Source organism: Schistocerca cancellata, chromosome 4 (genome assembly GCF_023864275.1).
Source record: "Schistocerca cancellata isolate TAMUIC-IGC-003103 chromosome 4, iqSchCanc2.1, whole genome shotgun sequence".
Taxonomy (NCBI): Eukaryota; Metazoa; Arthropoda; class Insecta; order Orthoptera; family Acrididae; genus Schistocerca; species Schistocerca cancellata.
The window spans coordinates 871,922,078-871,942,299 of record NC_064629.1 but is presented as its reverse complement, the minus strand read 5'-3'; the positions used below and the strand labels follow the sequence as shown (position 1 = coordinate 871,942,299).

Genomic DNA, 20,222 nt, shown 5'->3' with positions numbered 1-20,222 from the left:
GCCGAAATGCACGCGATAAGCTCACGCAGGATGGCGTGAGGTCTGCAACATTACAAGGTTATTAATATAGCAAATAAAGTACGTCGTTGAAGTAATACTTAACTTTATTCCATAATTGGAGAACATAGGTCTTGATTATACATAAGTGCAATCTCCATCAATTGGTAATGGCGCCTTGCTAGGTCGTAGCAACAGACGTAGCTGAAGGCTATGCTAACTATCATCTCGGCAAATGAGAGCGTATTTGTCAGTGAACCATTGCTCGCTAAGTCGGCTATACAACTGGGGCGAGTGCTAGGACGTGTCTCTAGACTTGCCGTGTGGCGGCGCTCGGTCTGCTATCACTGACAGTGGCGACACGCGGGTCCGTCGTATACTAGCGGACCGCGGCCGATTTAAAAGGCTACCACCTAGCAAGTGTGGTGTCTGGCGGTGACACCACAAATATAATCATTGAAATATGGTCACATGCCATGAGCCGGTGAAGTTTCATTTCTTTTCCTCCTCCATCGTGAGTGCTGCCCTTTTTTTGTCAGGTCAGGCAGTGTATGTCAAGTTTTGATACTCACTTTAATAGTGGAGAGATAATTTATGAAGCAGTCATGAGCGTCATTTATTACATTGTCTAATCATACTAGCTTCAGGAGTTGCAATGAATGGTGGTACCACTCTAACGGTTCACGTATATAAAACAGAAGCTGTGAAGTGGGAATTACGCACCCCTGAGGGCGCTGCAGAAGGAGCGCAGGCCGGGCAGCAGCTGGTTGCGCACCAGCGGGCAGGTGCAGTCGTCGTCGTCGACGTCCGGCGCGGGGTAGGCGAGCGCCTCCATGAAGACGTGCTCCATTACTCGCTCCACCGACGTCACCAGTCCGACGCGAGCCATGTCCAGCACGCCACAGAACAGGTCCTGCACACACGTCCGCTTATCTTAATCACTCGAGGGAAACGACCGAAAGGCTGGGTGGAAACTGCTGGTACCAATGTCGGCTTTGGCCCTCGACATAATGGTGATGTGACATCACATAAATAGAACAGAACAGTGACAGTACGAGGGCAGTTCAATAAGTAATGCAACACTTTTTTTTTCTCGGCCAATTTAGGTTGGAAAAAACCGGAAATTTCTTGTGGAATATTTTCAAACATTCCCGCTTCGTCCAGTATAGTTTCATTGACTTCCGACAGGAGGCAGCGCTGTACGGAGCTGTTAAAATGGCGTCTGTAACGGATGTGCGTTGCAAACAACGGGCAGTGATCGAGTTTCTTTTGGCGGAAAACCAGGGCATCTCAGATATTCATAGGCGCTTGCAGAATGTCTACGGTGATCTGGCAGTGGACAAAAGCACGGTGAGTCGTTGGGCAAAGCGTGTGTCATCATCGCCCGCGTGCGGGCCGGCCGTGCACAGCTGTGACTCCTGCAATGGCGGAGCGTGCGAACACACTCGTTCGAGATGATCGACGGATCACCATCAAACAACTCAGTGCTCAACTTGACACCTCTGTTGGTAGTGCTGTCACAATTGTTCACCAGTTGGGATATTCAAAGGTTTGTTCCCGCTGGGTCCCTCGTTGTCTAACCGAACACCATAAAGAGCAAAGGAGAACCATCTGTGCGGAATTGCTTGCTCGTCATGTGGCTGAGGGTGACAACTTCTTGTCAAAGATTGTTACAGGCGATGAAACATGGGTTCATCACTTCGAACCTGAAACAAAACGGCAATCAATGGAGTGGCGCCACACCCACTCCCCTACCAAGAAAAAGTTTAAAGCCATACCCTCAGCTGGTAAAGTCACGGTTACAGTCTTCTGGGACGCTGAAGGGGTTATTCTGTTCGATGTCCTTCCCCATGGTCAAACGATCAACTCTGAAGTGTATTGTGCTACTCTTCAGAAATTGAAGAAACGACTTCAGCGTGTTCGTAGGCACAAAAATCTGAACGAACTTCTCCTTCTTCATGACAACGCAAGACCTCACACAAGTCTTCGCACCCGAGAGGAGCTCACAAAACTTCAGTGGACTGTTCTTCCTCATGCACCCTACAGCCCCGATCTCGCACCGTCGGATTTCCATATATTTGGCCCAATGAAGGACGCAATCCGTGGGAGGCACTACGCGGATGATGAAGAAGTTATTGATGCAGTACGACGTTGGCTCCGACATCGACCAGTGGAATGGTACCGTGCAGGCATACAGGCCCTCATTTCAAGGTGGTGTAAGGCCGTAGCATTGAATGGAGATTACGTTGAAAAATAGTGTTGTGTAGCTAAAAGATTGGGGAATAAACTGGTGTATTTCAATGCTGAATAAAACAACCCCTGTTTCAGAAAAAAATGTGTTGCATTACTTATTGAACTGCCCTCGTATTTATTTAGGCTTTATAGTCTGTTTTGGAATGGGGGTAGTGATGAAAGACTACTCTGTATTGTAACCGGAGGTCAAGGTCAGAGTGAAAGGCGACAGTTTTGTTGGGATCAGGAGATGTTAACTAACGTAACGAAATGACATTAGCTGTAATTCTTGTTAAAGCACGTAGTTTACGCGTATTAGATTTCGACGTGTGGTTTGTCCCCATTATTTTGATGGCATCAATATCAAAGCAGATGGGTGGTATCATGCTGTTCTGTATTTGCCTTTTCTGGCCCCAGCGAAGAAGATCCCTTTCTATTGTAAGTGACTTGGCTTACACAGTCGACAATTTATGGTTTCCGGCAATATTCGGAAATCTCAAAGAAGAGCTAATACAGGGTGGAGCATTGATCATGACCAGGCCAAATATCTTACGAAAAAAGCGTCAAACGAAAAAACTACAACGGAACTAAACTTGTCTAGCTTGAAGGGGACAACCAGATGGCGCTATGGTTGGCCCACTAGATGGCGCTGCCATAGGTTCAAATGGTTCAAATGGCTCTGAGCACTATGGGACTCAACTTCTAAGGTCATCAGTCCCCTAGAACTTAGAACTACTTAAACGCAACTAACCTACAGACATCACACACATCCATGCCCGAGGCAGGATTCGAACCTGCGACCGTAGTGGTCACGCGGTTCCAGACTGTAGAGCCTAGAACCGCTCGGCCACAGCGGCCGGCGCTGCCATAGGTCAAACGGATATCAACTGCGTCTTTTTAAATAGGAACCCCCATTTTTTATTACATATTCGTGTAGTACGTAAAGGAATATGAATGTTTTAGTTGGACCACTTTTTTCGCTTTGTGATAGATGGCGCTGTAATAGTCACAAACGTATAAGTACGTGGTATCACGTATCATTCCACCAGTGCGGACGGTATGTGCTTCGTGGTACATTACCCGTGTTAAAATGGACTGTTTACCAATTGCGGAAAAGGTCGATATCGTGTTGATGTATGGCTATTGTGATCAAAATGCCCAACGGGCGTATGCAATGTATGCTGCTCGGTATCCGGTATCTTTGTAGTTTTTTCGTTTGATCCTTATTTCGTGAGATATTTGGCCCGTTCACCATCAATGGACCACCCTGTAGGTAAATAGCTCAATGACGATCTGAAAAAAATTTTCCATCCTTCCGCCAGCGTATTTAATTCAGTAAGCTTAAATATGCAAAACAGTACGCCATAAGCATCAGCCACAGGTAGGTATTCACTTTGGAATAGGAAGCCACAAGTCAACGTACTTTGTCCAACACGTAAGACGGTAAAAATTAGTTTCTCTCTGTATAATACTGTGGTCTCGATATAAATGGTAAATGAACTCAGTAGTACTCAGATATCCGGAACAGATAGCAAATTTTGTCCCAGCACCTTGCACGATACAAGAGAAGTTAAGAGCCTTGATGTGCTAAACGCTCCTAATTTTTTTGTTTTTCTTTATTGAGTTTCGATTCCCCCCAAAGGGGGCGGGCTGGCAGCACCTTAGTACGCCACTCGTCAGCCTACAGAATTTGTTTTAAAGCGATGAAGATAATAAATAATAAAAGCAGGCGATAAAATCGGTGGACTTAAATGGTAAAATGGCGGAAAATCGTGGAACTTAAAACATAGAAAAAAGGGTTGATGATGCTAATAAAATACATAGGAAGCAGACAGGTAAAAGAATAGACAGACAATTAAAAAAACACGGCGACAGTCTGGTTTCTGTTCGCAAGAGATATAAAATTTACACCCAGCGATTGCATGGTTTCTGTTCGCAACACTTTGGAAAGATGAACAACACTGAACATTCACTTGAACACTGCACTAAAAAAAAAAAAAAAAAAAATTGGCACAAATATGATATGCCACCTCCGAGGGCACATGGGGGGAACCTGGACAGATAACGGGAAAGGAAAGGGGGGAAGGAGAGGAAAAAACGAAGTGTGGGGAGGGGGGAAAGGAGCCGATGGTGGACGAGGACCCATAAGAGGGGGGCGGGTGCTGGGCAGACGCGACAGAGAGTGGGGAAAGGCAGAGGAGGGGTACACAAAAGGACTCGGGGGGGGGGGGGGGAGAGGGGAGGCAGAGAGAGGTTAGGTGGGGATAAAACAGGATGGAAGGGGGGGGGAGAGGGAGCCCAGGGAAAGGATAGAGGAAAGGAGGAGGGGTGAGGATCAGAGTTCATAGGAGGGATAAATGGAGGGACAGAGGGCATCATTCGGAAGAGGGGGCGATCCTAACGTCGTAACTGAACTATATAAACTCAGACCGACAAGCATTTGAGGTGCGATTCTTCGGAACTTACTGCTGTTACTGTCTCAAGGTTTTTGGTTGTACAGTGTTTACCTTAGCCATCCATATGCATTTCCAATGAGAATGGAGCACATACGCTTATGGTGTAATTGTTTTAGAGTGTGAGACCTTGTGGAAGCCCTCCTCGGGCAGCTGCTTGCCGGTGTTGAGGCGGAAGACGTAGATGCAGATGCCAGAGAGCGGCACCTGGCAGCCGTCGGTGAGGAAAAGCTTCTTGCGCGGCCCGCCGCTGGACGCGCTCGCCCGCGGCTGCTGCGCCGCCAGCGCCCGCATCGCCGGACCTTTCGCCTGCAAATGAACCACAAGCTTCGCAGTATTTCATTCCTGCAACGCGCGTGAATGCACGTTCTATTCACTATTATACACGCCTGAGTCGGTTTCCGGTAGCTGGGGGAAGGTGGCTTTGTTCAGCTTGGAGATAATGCGCCGATATTCTCCTATTCGTCTTAAATGGGTAATGGTCTGGGCATAATAGGCAAGTAGTTTTCCAATGATGGCCGGTGTTTTACAGCACCTGGTAGAAATAAGCTTCTGAATGTTCGGATAGACCGCATCTCCTAAAGAAGCTAAGTTAGTGGGAGGAGGAATTGACCACTACACTATGTTACACAGGGCTATTACAAATGATTGAAGCGATTTCATAAATTCACTGTAGCTCCATTCATTGACATATGGTCACGACACACTACAGATACGTAGAAAAACTCATAAAGTTTTGTTCGGCTGCAGCCGCACTTCAGGTTTCTGCCGTCAGAGCGCTCGAGAGCGCAGTGAGACAAAATGGCGACAGGAGCCGAGAAAGCGTATGTCGTGCTTGAAATGCACTTACATCAGTCAGTCATAACAATGCAACGACACTTCAAGACGAAGTTCAACAAAGATCCACCAACTGCTAACTCCATTCGGCGATGGTATGCGCAGTTTAAAGCTTCTGGATGCCTCTGTAAGGGGAAATCAACGGGTCGGCCTGCAGTGAGCGAAGAAACGGATGAACGCGTGCGGGCAAGTTTCACGCGTAGCTCGCGGAAAATTGGCTCATGCCACAACTGGAGACCGACAGCGCCGACTTCATCTTTCAACAGGATGGTGCTCCACCTCACTTCCATCATGATGTTCGGCATTTCTTAAACAGGAGATTGGAAAACCGATGGATCGGTCGTGGTGGAGATCATGATCAGCAATTCATGTCATGGCCTCCACGCTCTCCCGACTTAACCCCATGCGATTTCTTTCTGTGGGGTTATGTGAAAGATTCAGTGTTTAAACCTCCTCTACCAAGAAACGTGCCAGAACTGCGAGCTCGCATCAACGATGCTTTCGAACTCATTGATGGGGACATGCTGCGCCGAGTGTGGGAGGAACTTGATTATCGGCTTGATGTCTGCCGAATCACTAAAGGGGCACATATCGAACATTTGTGAATGCCTAAAAAAACGTTTTTAAGTTTTTGTATGTGTGTGCAAAGCATTTTGAAAATATCTCAAATAATAAAGTTATTGTAGAGCTGTGAAATCGCTTCAATCATTTGTAATAACCCTGTACATGCTACTTGGCTGAAAGGTCTGAACGCCGCGCGGTATTAGCCGAGCGGTCTGGGGCGCTGCAGTTATGGACTGTGCGGCTGGTCCCGGCGGAGGTTCGAGTCCTCCTTCGGGCATGGGTGTGTGTGTTTGTCCTTAGGATAATTTAGGTTAAGTAGTGTGTAAGCTTAGAGACTGATGACCTTAGCGGTTAAGTCCCATAAGATTTCACACACATTTGAACATTTTTTTTTTAAAGGTCTGAATGTTAAACAGTTCTGTGGAACGGTTTGGAAATCGCAAAATCGTCATAAAACCTGACCGGTGGCCGACCTCCGCAGAACCTAAATCCGCTCCGATCGCGACTTGGGGCAAATAAACTGGCCATTTTGATAATTCTCTGAAGTCCGGTAACCTGCACAATCTGGCAACATTGTAGGATGTGACAGTTCCTGGAGGAAGCGTTGTTTTCTGTTCCAGTTGTTATGCTATGTCCACGACCGTCCTCTAGCAGTAAATAGCGCGTCGCCTAGGCACAATATCTCGACAACGAAACCCCTCGTTGCCAAAGTTTTTAAAGCGCCTTTCGTCTGAATGTTGAAGTCTTTAATATAATGGTAGCACAGCTACAGTTTATTGCACACACCGGTATTACATAAGTCCTTCCAGTAACATTTTTGCGAAACATTTCTTGACTGACTGTTTGCTTTTGAACGCCGCATGCGCCAGTGCTCTCCGTGGCCCAGTTGCTGGCTCAAGGCAGCGGTTGCTGCGTTGTCGAATGGGTCAGCTATCGCTCATCGCTTTGGAGAGTATAAAATTCTATACTGTTGTTGCGTGAGACTCCACAAAAGATATCTAAGATCTGCATTTCACACTCCATAGCAACCAAGGCAGACGGCCGGCCAGGGTGGCCGAGCGGTTCTAGGCGCTACAGTCTGGAACCGCGCGACCGCTACGGTCGCAGGTTCTAATCCTGCCTCGTGCATGGGCGTGTGTGATGTCCTTAGGTTGGTTAGGTTTAAGTAGCTCTAAGTTCTAGGGGACTGATGACCTCAGAAGTTAAGTCCCATAGTGCTCAGAGCCATTTGAACCATTTGAAGGCAGACGACGCTTTTTTGTATGGTGAGCGCTGCATTAAACTAATGTGCAAGACATGAGCATGGCTAAATTTAATTTTATAGTTTGTGATCCAATTTGGCTACCTTACTATCTTATTTAGTATTATTCTTTACGCTTTCTATCTCGTTTTTTTCCATTTTAGAAGTGATTCTACTTGCAATTTTTTCGTCAGAAACTCGTATGTTTACGTGAAGCCACATTTAGCAACTGTGGTGTAATACGTTTTACTGCCGTGGTTTGATTTCTTACAGCAGATGTGTACTATAAACTGTATGGAATACCTTGTAGTGCATACTCTATATCAACACAGGGACTCTGCACATTATGAGATCCACGTATGGATTCATGAAGAACTTTATGCTGATCGAGAGCGATATTTAAGGTCTTCAATTAGATTTAACTCAATGAAACTGCCCATTTTTTAAGCTACCCACAGTGGAAGGAAGTTGCTAACGTCGCTGTCAGCAAACGTCTTCAGGCATGCCTAAGCACTGTTTCACAGATTTAGCACAGAGGAATTATATTCATCTCACAACTATTCCATCACATATTGGTCCTACGTGAAAAACAAAACTCAAATTCGTAAGGTTGACGGTCGAGTCGAAGTACTCCAGTGACGTTTGTAGAGTGAAGAATATTGGTATTCACAAAGCAGACATCTGTGACCATTAAGACGGCTTACTGAGTCGAACTTGTGAGAAGGCTTATTATCTAAAGGTTCTCTTCAGAGTTTGTTAAAGAATTTCTTCTAGCAATTTGCAGCTGCATTAAGTAAAACGGAAAATAATAACCCCGAGCGCACTGGTCTGTGCCGCCAGTAGAAGTGAGAACTCATACCGCCCTTGCATCACAAGACGGATGGAACAACTTTTTTTAAAAGTAAAACTGTAGCGTTAAGGGTACATACGAAAAAATGAAAAAAGGACTAATGCTATGGGGGACAGCCACTTGTGACCCCAGCAAAGAAATAGAGACTGATCTCTCACAGGCATTGCCATTCTAACTACACCTAAACCTCCCTTCCAGCTAAAGAAACTAAGATAAATAAAAATGGTGACCGTTCGAGCGCCACCCCGTAAGGACACGTAGGAATGACCGATAGGAGATCACACTAACCACGAAACAACCCATTTTTTCGTATTATATGAATGTGTTAGCCTGTACACATCGGTGCACCGTACCATGCAAGATGATCACAGATGTATCATTGAAATGGAGAAACGAGGCACACCCCAACTGGGAAGGGGTGGGGGTTAAGAAAGACGCTGTGGAGATATTCTGCAAAGGTTCCTCAGTAATGACACAACCAGGTGAGCGTGCTGTGCATGATCACAACCCATTACCAGACATCGAGGACCGAATGTGGACCGTTGTGAAAGATGTACTTTGAAGCCTGTTCTCGAAACCAGATAAGTGCATGGTGTGTCGCAAGGGGGTAGTGAAAAACCCAAATGTCCGTCCGTTAACCATTGGCTGCTGTACCTCGATGTGGTTATGAGGGATAAATAGTGTAAGCAAAGGATGAAAGTCCTTCGCACAGGGAGGGCAGGTGACCGAGAGATCATTCCAGACGTAGCAGAGTTCGACAAAATATGTTACGATATGGTACAGTAACAGGGAGATGTGTGTGCTGTATCGATCGGTGGTTGGGTAGGGGTAGAGGGGGGAGAGCGAGGAGGGGGGAACTGGTCGGAGGATATCCAGGAGACTGCATCATACAGACAGGGAGAAATCCCGCCAGTGCTGCAGCATAGAATGCATATAGAGCACAGAGGATCGCGCTCACACGTTGACAAGTCTGAGGCCACCTTGTAGAAGGGTAGAGCTAAAATGTTGTAATAGACGTTGAAAAGGGGCCCTGCTGACACGAAGTATCCAAGGGGTAATGGCATCGGGAGGATCTGGGCAACATGTACCAGCTTAGGGGCCACATACGTATTGACAAAGACGCGCGTTACATTTGGTTCAAGTTAACGATGAAATGGTGGCAAACAAGGTGCCATATGGACTGGCAAAGCCGGCTGTAAGCCAATGGTGCAGTGCGGTGTGTGGAGCCCATAATGTCGTTCCGTCAGTAACGAAGGGTGGGACTGGGGAGTGGGTCTGGAGCCACGACCTGGAGTCCACGCCTGATATGCATCATCGTCGACTTGTGGATGTTAAGGACGCTATCCGAAATATGTCCAGCCTGCTGGCTCCAGTAGGTGGCTTCTTTGAATTCCGATCTGCTGCAGCAAGGAAGTCGGAGATTATCTGCATAGGGCCTGCAGTGATAGGTATGATCACACAAGTTGAGACCCTGCAGGTGAGTTGTAAGACGCGATGAGGGGCTCCAGTGTAACTGCATACAGTAGCGTGGACATAGGTCATCCCTGACAAACAGAGAGGCAAACTGGAATTGGTCCAACAATTCACCCCTTGACCTGGACCATGGAGACTACACGAAATGGAATCTCCAAAGAGTGGCGGAAACCCCACAAGACCGAGCGGTTCTAGGCGCTTCAGTCCGGAACCGCGCTGCTGCTACGGTCGCAGGTTCGAATCCTGCCTCGTACATGGATGTGTGTGATGTCCTTAGGTTAGTTAGGTTTAAGTAGTTCAAGTCTGGGAGACTGATGGCCTCAGATGTTAAGTCCCATAGTGTTTAGAGCCATTTGAACCATTTTTTGAAATCCCACACGCGTCACGACCACGAGAGGGAATGGGAGTCTACCATGATCAAAGGCAGTTGTAAATCAATGGAGACTAGTGCTGCACAGAGTCAGCAGACCGCGTCTATCAAAATGAAGTCTAAAAGCCGTCTGAAGGGTAGCCCCACAACCACGTGCAGTGTGTTCTCGTGAACTCTACTAGGGGACCATCTGGTCCCAGCGACTTGTTCTTCACCCCCTTGTCGTTCGCATCCATCATCTCTCCCATGGAGATCGCAGACATCATAAGTGTCGACTCTGCAGTGGCGAGGATCCGTTCAGGAGTGGAGCCAAGGTAGTCAGGAATTGGCGCCGCCATCGGTTCGTCGTCGTGAAAGTGGCGGTTGTGGTCGGCGAAGGCAGACACCACCGCCGCCTGTGAGTACCATCGGAGATGGTGAGGACAGAGAAGACGATTCTATGTCGACGACGATTCTCAGATGCAGCGTGGACTATGGATGGCAATTCCAAATGTAGAAGGTCCCATCGTCGTGAACACACCACGACACTGTACAGTCTATCGCGATGGAGAGTGACGAAATAGGTTTTACAAGGTGCATTCCAGTTCTAAGGCCTCCGATTTTTTTTTCTCCGGACTGGAAAGAGATAGAAAGATGCGCATTGTTTTAAAATGAGGCCGCGTTCATTGTCAATACGTCCCAGAGATAGTAGCACTGTACGGCAGATGGAATTTTACCGCCAGCGACGAGAATGAGAACTGTTTTAAATACTTAAAATGGCGACGTTTTCCTTACTTGAACAGCGTGCAATCATTCGTTTTCTGAATTTGCGTGGTGTGAAACCAATTGAAATTCATCGACAGTTGAAGGAGACATGTGGTGATGGAGTTATGGATGTGTCGAAAGTGCGTTCGTGGGTGTGACAGTTTAATGAAGGCAGAACATCGTGTGACAACAAACCGAAACAACCTCGGGCTCGCACAAGCCGGTCTGACGACATGATCGAGAAAGTGGAGAGAATTGTTTTGAGGCATCGCCGAATGACTGTTGAACAGATGGCCTCCAGTGTTGGCATTTCTGTGGGTCCTGTGCACACAATCCTGCATGACGACCTGAAAATGCGAAAAGTGTCATCCAGGTGGGTGCCACGAATGCTGACGGACGACCACATGGCTGCCCGTGTGGCATGTTGCCAAGCAATGTTGACGCACAACGACAGCATGAATGGGACTTTCTTTTCGTCGGTTGTGACAATGGATGAGACGTGGATGCCATTTTTCAATCCAGAAACAAAGCGCCAGTCAGCTCAAAGGAAGCACACAGATTCACCACACCCAAAAAAATTTCGGGTAACCGCCAGTGCTGAAAAAATGATGGTGTCCGTGTTCTGGTACAGCGAGGGCGTAATCCTTACCCATTGCGTTCCAAAGGGCACTACGGTAACAGGTGCATCCTACGAAAATGTTTTGAAGAACAAATTCCTTCCTGCACTGCAACAAAAACGTCGGGGAAGGGCTGCGCGTGTGCTGTTTCACCAAGACAACGCACCCGCACATCGAGCTAACGTTATGCAACAGTTCCTTCGTGATAACAACTTTGAAGTGATTCCTCATGCGCCCTACTCACCTGACCTGGCTCCTAGTGACTTTTGGCTTTTTCCAACAATGAAAGACACTCTCCGTGGCCGCACATTCACCAGCCGTGCTGCTATTGCCTCAGCGATTTTCCAGTGGTAAAAACAGACTCCTAAAGAAGCCTTCGCCGCTGCTATGGAATCATGGCGTCAGCGTTGTGAAAAATGTGTACGTCTGCAAGGCAATTATGTCGAGAAGTAACGCCAGTATCATCGATTTCGGGTGAGTAGTTAATTAGAAAAAAAAATCGGAGGCCTTAGAACTTGAATGCACCTCGTATTATGTTCGAGTTTTCTGTGGACATTAGGTGATAGAGGGAGCGTGTTGAGCTTGTCTAGGATGGTGTCGTAAAATTTGGTGGTGTCCTAATACCCCGCCGCTACTTCTTTGCCACATTGCATGAAGACCTTTGTGATTGTAAGTTTTGTACACTTGAGCCGCCAATGTACTGTGGAACACCCTTTTTGCAGGATGCCCATTTAGTGGCAATACTTTGTCAGCAGTACAGGTCACCAAGTAAGGAAGTGTTAAGCTTCCAGAACCCTTTGCTGCGCTAGACCAACTGAGGCGGTAGTGGCACAATGGTACCATAAGCGCAAGCAGCCATTTTTATGCTCGGGAGACTTCGTTTCCAAGCAAGGTAGAGACATAAAAACCATTCGAGTCTGCTTGCTCTGAGAAGGTGCTGTATAATCAGTGTAACTGGGGACATCGCCATGAATCTTCTCTCGAACCTCAACGATATGAAAGCCCTCGACCACGGTATGCAGTGTCAGGAATGGCAAATAACCAGGTGACTGGTCCTTCAGGTGGAGGATGCTGTTGAAACCCCCACCCACAACAAAGAGATCATAGAGCTCGAAAAACAGGGGGGTCACGTTGTCTGCGAAGATCGTGGACGGCTGCCGATGATTCGTGGAATCATACGGGACACAGTCATTGATTACGCATGTGTCAAAGATGATTAAAGCCATGCCCTGGCCGGATGGGCAGTACATGTACCTACATGTATCTACAAACCTGTGATGCTTGTTACATCAACAAATTTATTTATAACACAAGCAACGGTATAAGCAGAACGTACTGCCAACAAGAATAATATACCCTCACGGGAGATAGAAAAAGAGAGCAAGAAAAACAGCTTTCCCATTGTCCTCAAAATTCGAGCTGGGAACGAGAAACAATAAGCCAAAAAGAAAAAGATTAGGTCTAAAACAGTTAGATGATACGGCCTTTGTCCTGTTTGATGGATTTTATGGTGGTCATATTTTTTAGAGTATTGACGTCGATGTGTGCCTGAGGGAATTGGAAAGTACGTTAAGCGACTTACCCTCCCCCATCCTACCCTCTCCAGAAACTCTTCACCGCAGAAGAACGACATAGCGGAAAGAAAAGGAAAAATGTCTCTGTTGGGATCATGAATGGGTTCTGGGCTCTTGTGGAAGAACTACGATTTCTAGCCCAGGAAAGACAACCGTGTTTATGTTTACAGGAGACAAAATTGAAACTATCTGACGCCCATGAGCTACTTGGGTACGTCTTCCACAAAAAGGACGAGCTCAATAGATGGAGAGTTAGAAGAGAAGTGGCTGTTTTCATAAACAACGCATACCACTCCTCACTTCCCCCCCCCCCAACCCCACCCCCACCCAACCAAACCCCCCCCCACCTCCCCTCATTACCCTGCCTCATTGCCCTCTTCACGACGAAGAGGCTCTCACTGAACTCATTAGTCAGTTTGGGAAACCCTTCCCCTATGTGGAGATTGCAACGCCCACAGTGTTCTTTGGGGCTCTGCAACCGACTGCCCAATGGTAGACGTATTAAGAACTTCCTTATCAACACGTAAATGTTTGTTGAACAGGGAGAGAAAGCAGTCATTCGAAGCACAGCAACAAAGTCCTTCACAGGTATGCCCTCTTGGTATGCTCTTCAGTCCTCATATACTCTGCTCAATGGCAAGTGGTGGATAGCTTGCACTTAGGTAATGATTTCATGAGCTGTACTCACCTTCCAGACACGATAGTGACCGAAAGAATGCCGCCACGAAGAGTACTGTATAACCAACTTTCTATGTTGAATGCAATGACAGAAACCAGGGGTGAGTGGATCATATCACCACAACGATCCACCACACCACTGAAGCATCCACTTCACATTCCTCACACCAACTAAGGCCAGCCGATGCCTTAGCGGAGCGACGAACGCCGCTTCGCTGTGAGGGTTAGGCCGGGAGCTCAGCGTAGGTTTATTCAGTTGCCGGCCACCTGCAGAGAACCTCGTAGCCTTTCGGATAGCGAGGGTGAAATGTCAACCAGTTAAGAATGAAAGGGCAAGTAGATATCGTGGCAAACGTTATTGAACACCATAAATCGCTCGACTAAGAGTAAAATCGTATGGTAGATCACCAGGAAGATTTTTGCAGAAAGTGAGATGTTCCCAGTTGCTACTGTAATGTGGAACAGAATTCTTCAAGCCAGTCAGCGCTTCAGAGCACAGGCAATGGTGTAATATTTCGACGGAGTTGCCGCCAATGCGCCGGGATCCAGCTTTCGACACTACAGAGTGACTGCTTAGTGGGGCATTTTGAACTTCAGTTCCATCAGTGATGAAGAATACAACTGTCCGTGTTCCACGTGGGAACTGGGTTCTGCATTATTTGCGCTTGTGACACATCATCTGGTTACAGTAGGGTCTGTTGCAGGATGTTTTGGCACCTCACAGAGTGAAGCAAAAATCGGCCCTTTTGAGCCCCATGTTGGTATCAGGACACTTTCATGACTGCTTGAGAGAAACAATTTTAGTTCCACTTTTAAGACCTATGAAGTACCGTGTGTGTCCAAGTAGTTATCGTAGTGCTGCCCTCAATAGTTGTATGGGGAAGATCTTGGAATGGATGGTCGTCCACCACCTTGTCTGGATTCTAAAATCCACTTAGTCACTTTCAGTGTGTGTGCAGAAGGTATCACTGTACTTTTGATAACCTACTCCTCCTGGAAGCGGCTATACCAAAGGTTTTCTTGTGCATGCATCACATGATAGGTATATTTTTTGACATCGAGAAGGCCTTTGTGTCTATTTGGTGGCACATCACCCTCGCACGTAACCATGAGTGGGGCTTTCGAGAACGTCTTCTTTAATTTATACAGTCCTTCCTCTCGCCAGGTTATTTTAAATGTTGAATCGATGACGTCCTCTATGATCTCTTGGAAAAAGAGAACGGTGACACTGAGAGTAGTCTGTCTTCGCCATAGCTCTCAACAGAGTAACGTAGACTATAAGAAGTCGTGTCGAGTGTTTCTAGTTAGCGGATGACTTCTCCGTCTTTTGTCCCTCTTACAGACTTGCACGGCAACTCTTCAGTTGCATATGACTGTTAGAAATCTGGAGAAATACCCAGAGAATAGAGGTTTTAATGTATCAACCGAAAACTCTATGCATGTCCTTTTTGACTGCAGACGTCCAATTTTTAATTTTCCTGAGTTGAGAAGGACGAACAGTGTTCTTAATTTTAGAGACACAGTGAGGTTTGCAAGTCTTAGATATATTTTAAACTTCTCTTGCTGCCAGATATTAGGGACCTAAAACCATGGTTCCTAGAAGCACGAAATATTTTAAAATGTACTGACCATAATTCATGAAGAGCAAATCGAATTCGTCTTCTCCATTTTTACAGAGCCTTCGTGCGATTTCGTCTAGATTGTGGGTACACGTTGTATATATCTTGAAAATACTCCTATCTAAAGATGTTGAACGTGGTGCACCATGAAGAAATTGGGAAACTTTTCTACCCAAATGGACAAAGAAGGTGACGAAAACATGTCGTAGCCCAGCGTCCGTGTCAAAATATTGTCGCGCTGAATGCTCTCATAACACACGAAAAGTTCCGTAAAATTTAAGCTTTACTCTTATATTCGTGCGTACCCACCACCTCAGCAATCTGAACCTCCTGAAAATATCCCCTGAACTTCCAAAAGCATTCACTTTAAGTGGGATTGCTCAAAGTGAACGAGTGCTCGACTACGTCATATGGTTCAAATGGCTCTGAGCACTATGGGACTTAACATCTGAGATCATCAGTCCCCTAGAACTTAGAACTACTTAAACCTAACTAACCTAAGGACATCACACACATCCATGCCCGAGGCAGGATTCGAACCTGCGACCGTAGCGGTCGCGCGGTTCCAGACTGAAGCGCCTAGAACCGCTCGGGCACACTGGCCGGCTCTACTACGTCATTTTATCGTCACTTCCTTTGGCAGTTCGGGTGCAAACAAGGTCCCTCTGAAGGAGATGACCTGGCGACTGGGACCTTTCGAACCAGCCTCATACCGACACTCTACGCTTAGGATGGCGAGCCACTGCTTAATACATGCGACAGGTCTATAAGAAAGTATACACGCCACAGACGCCTGCGTACCATACCGTTAATAACAGACGGCGAGCCACGGGACTCCATAGGATTCGCGCGAAACACCGCCTTTTTTAAAGATGAATGTAGCTGATTTTAAAGCTTTACACGAAAGTTGGAGCAGCTTTCGACTGTTGCTCCTAAGCAGGCCCAGCACTATTTTTGATCCGACAAATTTTAAGAAAGATTGCACTCCATATATTACCTGATTTATAACATTTTGGATAGACATGACCGTTTTAAAACAGATGACACGGATGTATGACAGCAAGTGTATTCTCTTAGCTGTCCGTTGTGTTCCCCAGTCGTAAACCTTATTTGCTACAAAGCTCCATGCTACAATGAAGGCACTGGAACAAATGACGTGTCTTCATAACAAAACATTTCCCATCCTCTCCGATTCAATTAATGCCCTAGTGGCACTGCAACAAATGTACACAGCAAAGAAAACTACACAAAACATAACGGACACCCTTTTCATCCTTCATCAGGAAGGGAAACGTGTTTCATTCAGTTTGGTACTAGGACATGAGAGAATCTGAGGAATGAGCAGGCATGTTTCCCAACATGGCAGTCCTCTGCAGGCTGTTATTTCGCTGTTAAACCTAAGAGCCATGACACTGTGAGAGGGCGGATAACTGCCAGTGAGGGACAATAAGCTGCAATAGGTGAAGCCGACTATATGGATATTTTAGTGTGTTGAACAGTGGCTGACTCGTCCTTTTTATTGTATAGATCAAACAGCCACAGCTACGTGCTATACTTTTTTAATTCTCTCCAACAAGTTTCACTTTTTTCCTAATTTTTGAAAGCGTGATTCTCGTATTTATGTATACTTATCTGTATGTAGACGTGTGTGTGCACGTTTATGTTTTCAGAGCCATTTTGTTTTAATTAATGTTGAAGTTTTAGTATTCTGCCACTTTTATCCACACTCTTCGTATAAAATTTTAGTAATGGTGCTAAAAACATTGTTGTCGTGTGTCAAAATAAACATATCATCATCATCGTCCTCGTCCGCAATACAGCATAAAGTAGCTTGTGTAGGGTAGAAGTAAATACACATTTAGAAGATATGAAAGCCGAGACAGCATATGAAGAAAGCAGAAATGATCGTGTCAGTCAGTATTTATTTATTAATGTGTTCGTTTGGTTGGCTATCTTCGTCTTAACAAAATGTTTTTCAAATTAAAAAAGAAGCGGCCGGCCGGTGTGGCTGAGCGGTTCTAGGCGCTTCAGTCTGGAACCGCGTGACCGCTACGTTCGCAGGTTCGAATCCTGCCTCGGGCATGGATGTGTGTGATGTCCTTAGGTTAGTTAGGTTTAAGTAGTTCTAAGTTCTAAGGGACTGATGACCATAGATGTTACGTCCCATAGTGCTCAGAGCCATTTGAACCATTTTTTTTTAAAAAAAGAAGCTTACCAAGAAACGAAATGTAATAAGTGACCATTGACTGAGCACCCCAAGTTTTCGATTTCAGTCACCGGTCACTGTGAAAAGAAAAACTGAGAATGGAAGTGCTTGCCACACGAAAACGTAAGTAAAAACGAATATAGGCGCGAAAACATCGCGACAAACTAAATTACATTCTATAAGATAGGTTAACTCCCAGCAAAAAACTTCTCATCAACATCGTTTGGTTGCAGATGACAAGCTGCCTGTAGTAATTAACACACAAGTGATCAAGAAAATTCATGCACACCAAATGTAAAGGTATTTACAAAAAGAAACGATCTGTTGTTTGAACTAAAAATGCACATAATTTTATAATCATTTAACAAAAATGTTCACATTGCAGAATAAATAAAAATGAGAACCCACTGATGATGGCACAGTGGTGCCGAAACATATTTGGGTACTGAGAAAAATGGTGTTTTGCATAACTGGCGGACCTCACATCCAACAATTTTAACTGCAAACACGGCCAATACAAGGAGCTGCAAATCAAAATGATGGGGAAAAACTAAATATCGTAATATATAAAAAGAAGTAGTAAAAGCTGGAAGAAACAACTCTATCTTGGGAAAAACTGTATTCAAGTGTACAACAATCAAAATATCAAAAAGGATTATGTATTCAAAATATTTACACCCTCACCATTGTGAATGTATCTAATAAGGTGAAATGCTTCCGGGGGGAAAATTTCTCAATTTGCACTAGGTTTAAAAAGTGAAAATCCAACTTTTAAATTATATGTTCCTTCTTGGATTAACTCTACATTTTTCAAATTCCCTTGTGCCTAACGAGTGCACAGAACAGCCACAATATTCGAAGTAATCCAGTAAAATACGAGATAAATGGCACAAATTACAGGAAAAACTGATATTTCACGTAATCTAATATTAAGGCACCTAATGATGAGAGCAGTTATTTGAAATGTGAAGTAGCAATGTTAAAAACTGAAATGAAATAGTGACTGTCACTGCAAACTCATTTCAGTTCACTATGCAACGTTTAACTAATATTTACGTTGCATAAATAATTACAATAGAAGTGATTCATTCAGTAAAACTATTTTCAGTCTCTTCAATACAGTTAATTTCCTATATTAAATATATGGTAAGCACACAATGTGGAGCCAACGTTCAACTTATATTTACTGTCGCTTGAATGAACACGTTCCTCGGTTCGTCACTTTCCGTGTGCCAGAAAGCACCGTTTTGGGGAGAAATAGATTAGGCTTGGAGGCTCCGGCGTAGGTCAGTAAGTTTGCGTGGTAGACCGCAATTCTCCAGACGCCCTGGAATCTATTTTTGCGAACAGTGGCACAATATGCTGTACCTCCCGTCAGACGCCGAATCGTGATGTGGGAGCGAGCCTTTGTTTCTGCCACCCGCCGCTACGGAGGAGCGTCGCCACACTGACTAGACGTCTGTTTTTGTCATTATATTAATCCTTCAGATTTATAACTGATATTTAATCTAGTGTAAACTCTCCCTCTTCCAGTAAGCTCAGTGCTAAAATTGTTTAATCTGGTCATTTTGTGTGTTTTCCGTCGTTCCTTAGTTGCTTCTATATTTATGGAGATGTGATCCGTCCTTGTTTAATAATGGAAACCAGTCACCGACAAAGAAGACGTTTTTCCATGATACAACTTATCCAGTGGAAGCCAAGTCATCGGGACTCTCATTACATTTTTCTCATTATTAGAAATAAACTGGTGCGCAGCAAAGTAGAGACACTTTTCTGGTTGTTGAACTCCGTGGCTGTGGATTATACTGCTTTCAGAAATACAGCAGCCAGCCACCTTTTCGTGTGTAAGGCGTTGTCAAATGAAAACGAGAGATTGAAAAAAGTAAGTAAACTGTTCATTATTTCTAAAGTCATCGCCAGAACTTTTAATATATTTATTCCACTGTGAGGCAAAGCAGTCAATGCCGACACGTAAGAATGTTAGCTGTTGCCTTCGGAACTGTAATTATACCCAGGCGTGCATCTCTTCGTCCGAATCAAGTAGAGGGCAACTATGTCTTTCATCAGTGGTCCAAAATTATGAAAATTTCATGTGAAGATATCGGGGCTGTATGAAGGACGGATAAGGGTTTCCCACAAAACAATTCTGGAGCGTATTTTAAACAAACATGGTTACTGGGGGGAAATGAATGAAAGAGGAATCCATCTGGTAGAATTTTGCATAGAGCATAACTTAATCATCGCTAGTAGTTGGTTTAAGAATCATGAAAGTATATGTTGAAGAGGTCTCGAGACACATGAAGGTATCAGATTGAATATACACTCTAAGGCAAAGAAAACGACGCAACTTGGAGGAATAATACGAATAGACGAAAATCGGTAGTTGTGGTGTACATGTACAGGGTGAAAAGTATTTAAACCGACAAACTCTGGGAGGTTGTAGGGGACATCAAAACAAATATTTTTCCCTAATGTCATTTTCTCCTATGTGGATTCTTTAAACCGGTGGAGGCGGTATTACGCTCTTCACTTGTATAGGCAACTGCTATACACCATTGTAGTAGTGCATTGTCTCTGTTTACTAATGGTGCGATACACCTGGAAGGAGTACACTGATATGGTTGGTGCGTACTACGTAGCGCACCACAACGGACGAGCTGCCCAGCGGGTTTATCAACAAAATATCCTAATCGCCGTATCCCGCATCGTACGACTTTTGCTGCTGTGTACCAACGTCTGCGTGAGACCGGGTCATTTAGCAGATTACC

At 45.3% G+C, this 20,222-nt stretch overlaps 1 protein-coding gene across 1 annotated transcript in view; it reads right to left on the bottom strand.

The window, feature by feature from the left end:
• The window catches only part of LOC126184483 (dynein axonemal heavy chain 5), a 976,026-nt gene that overhangs the window by 860,713 nt on the left and 95,091 nt on the right, over positions 1-20,222 (bottom strand). Inside the window, exons 5-7 of the mRNA XM_049926874.1 lie at positions 13,640-13,684; positions 4,812-4,941; positions 721-910 (exon numbers count right to left, since the gene is read on the bottom strand). Of these exons, the coding sequence (XP_049782831.1) occupies positions 721-910; positions 4,812-4,941; positions 13,640-13,684 (365 nt within the window). The remainder of the gene's footprint in view (positions 1-720; positions 911-4,811; positions 4,942-13,639; positions 13,685-20,222) is intronic.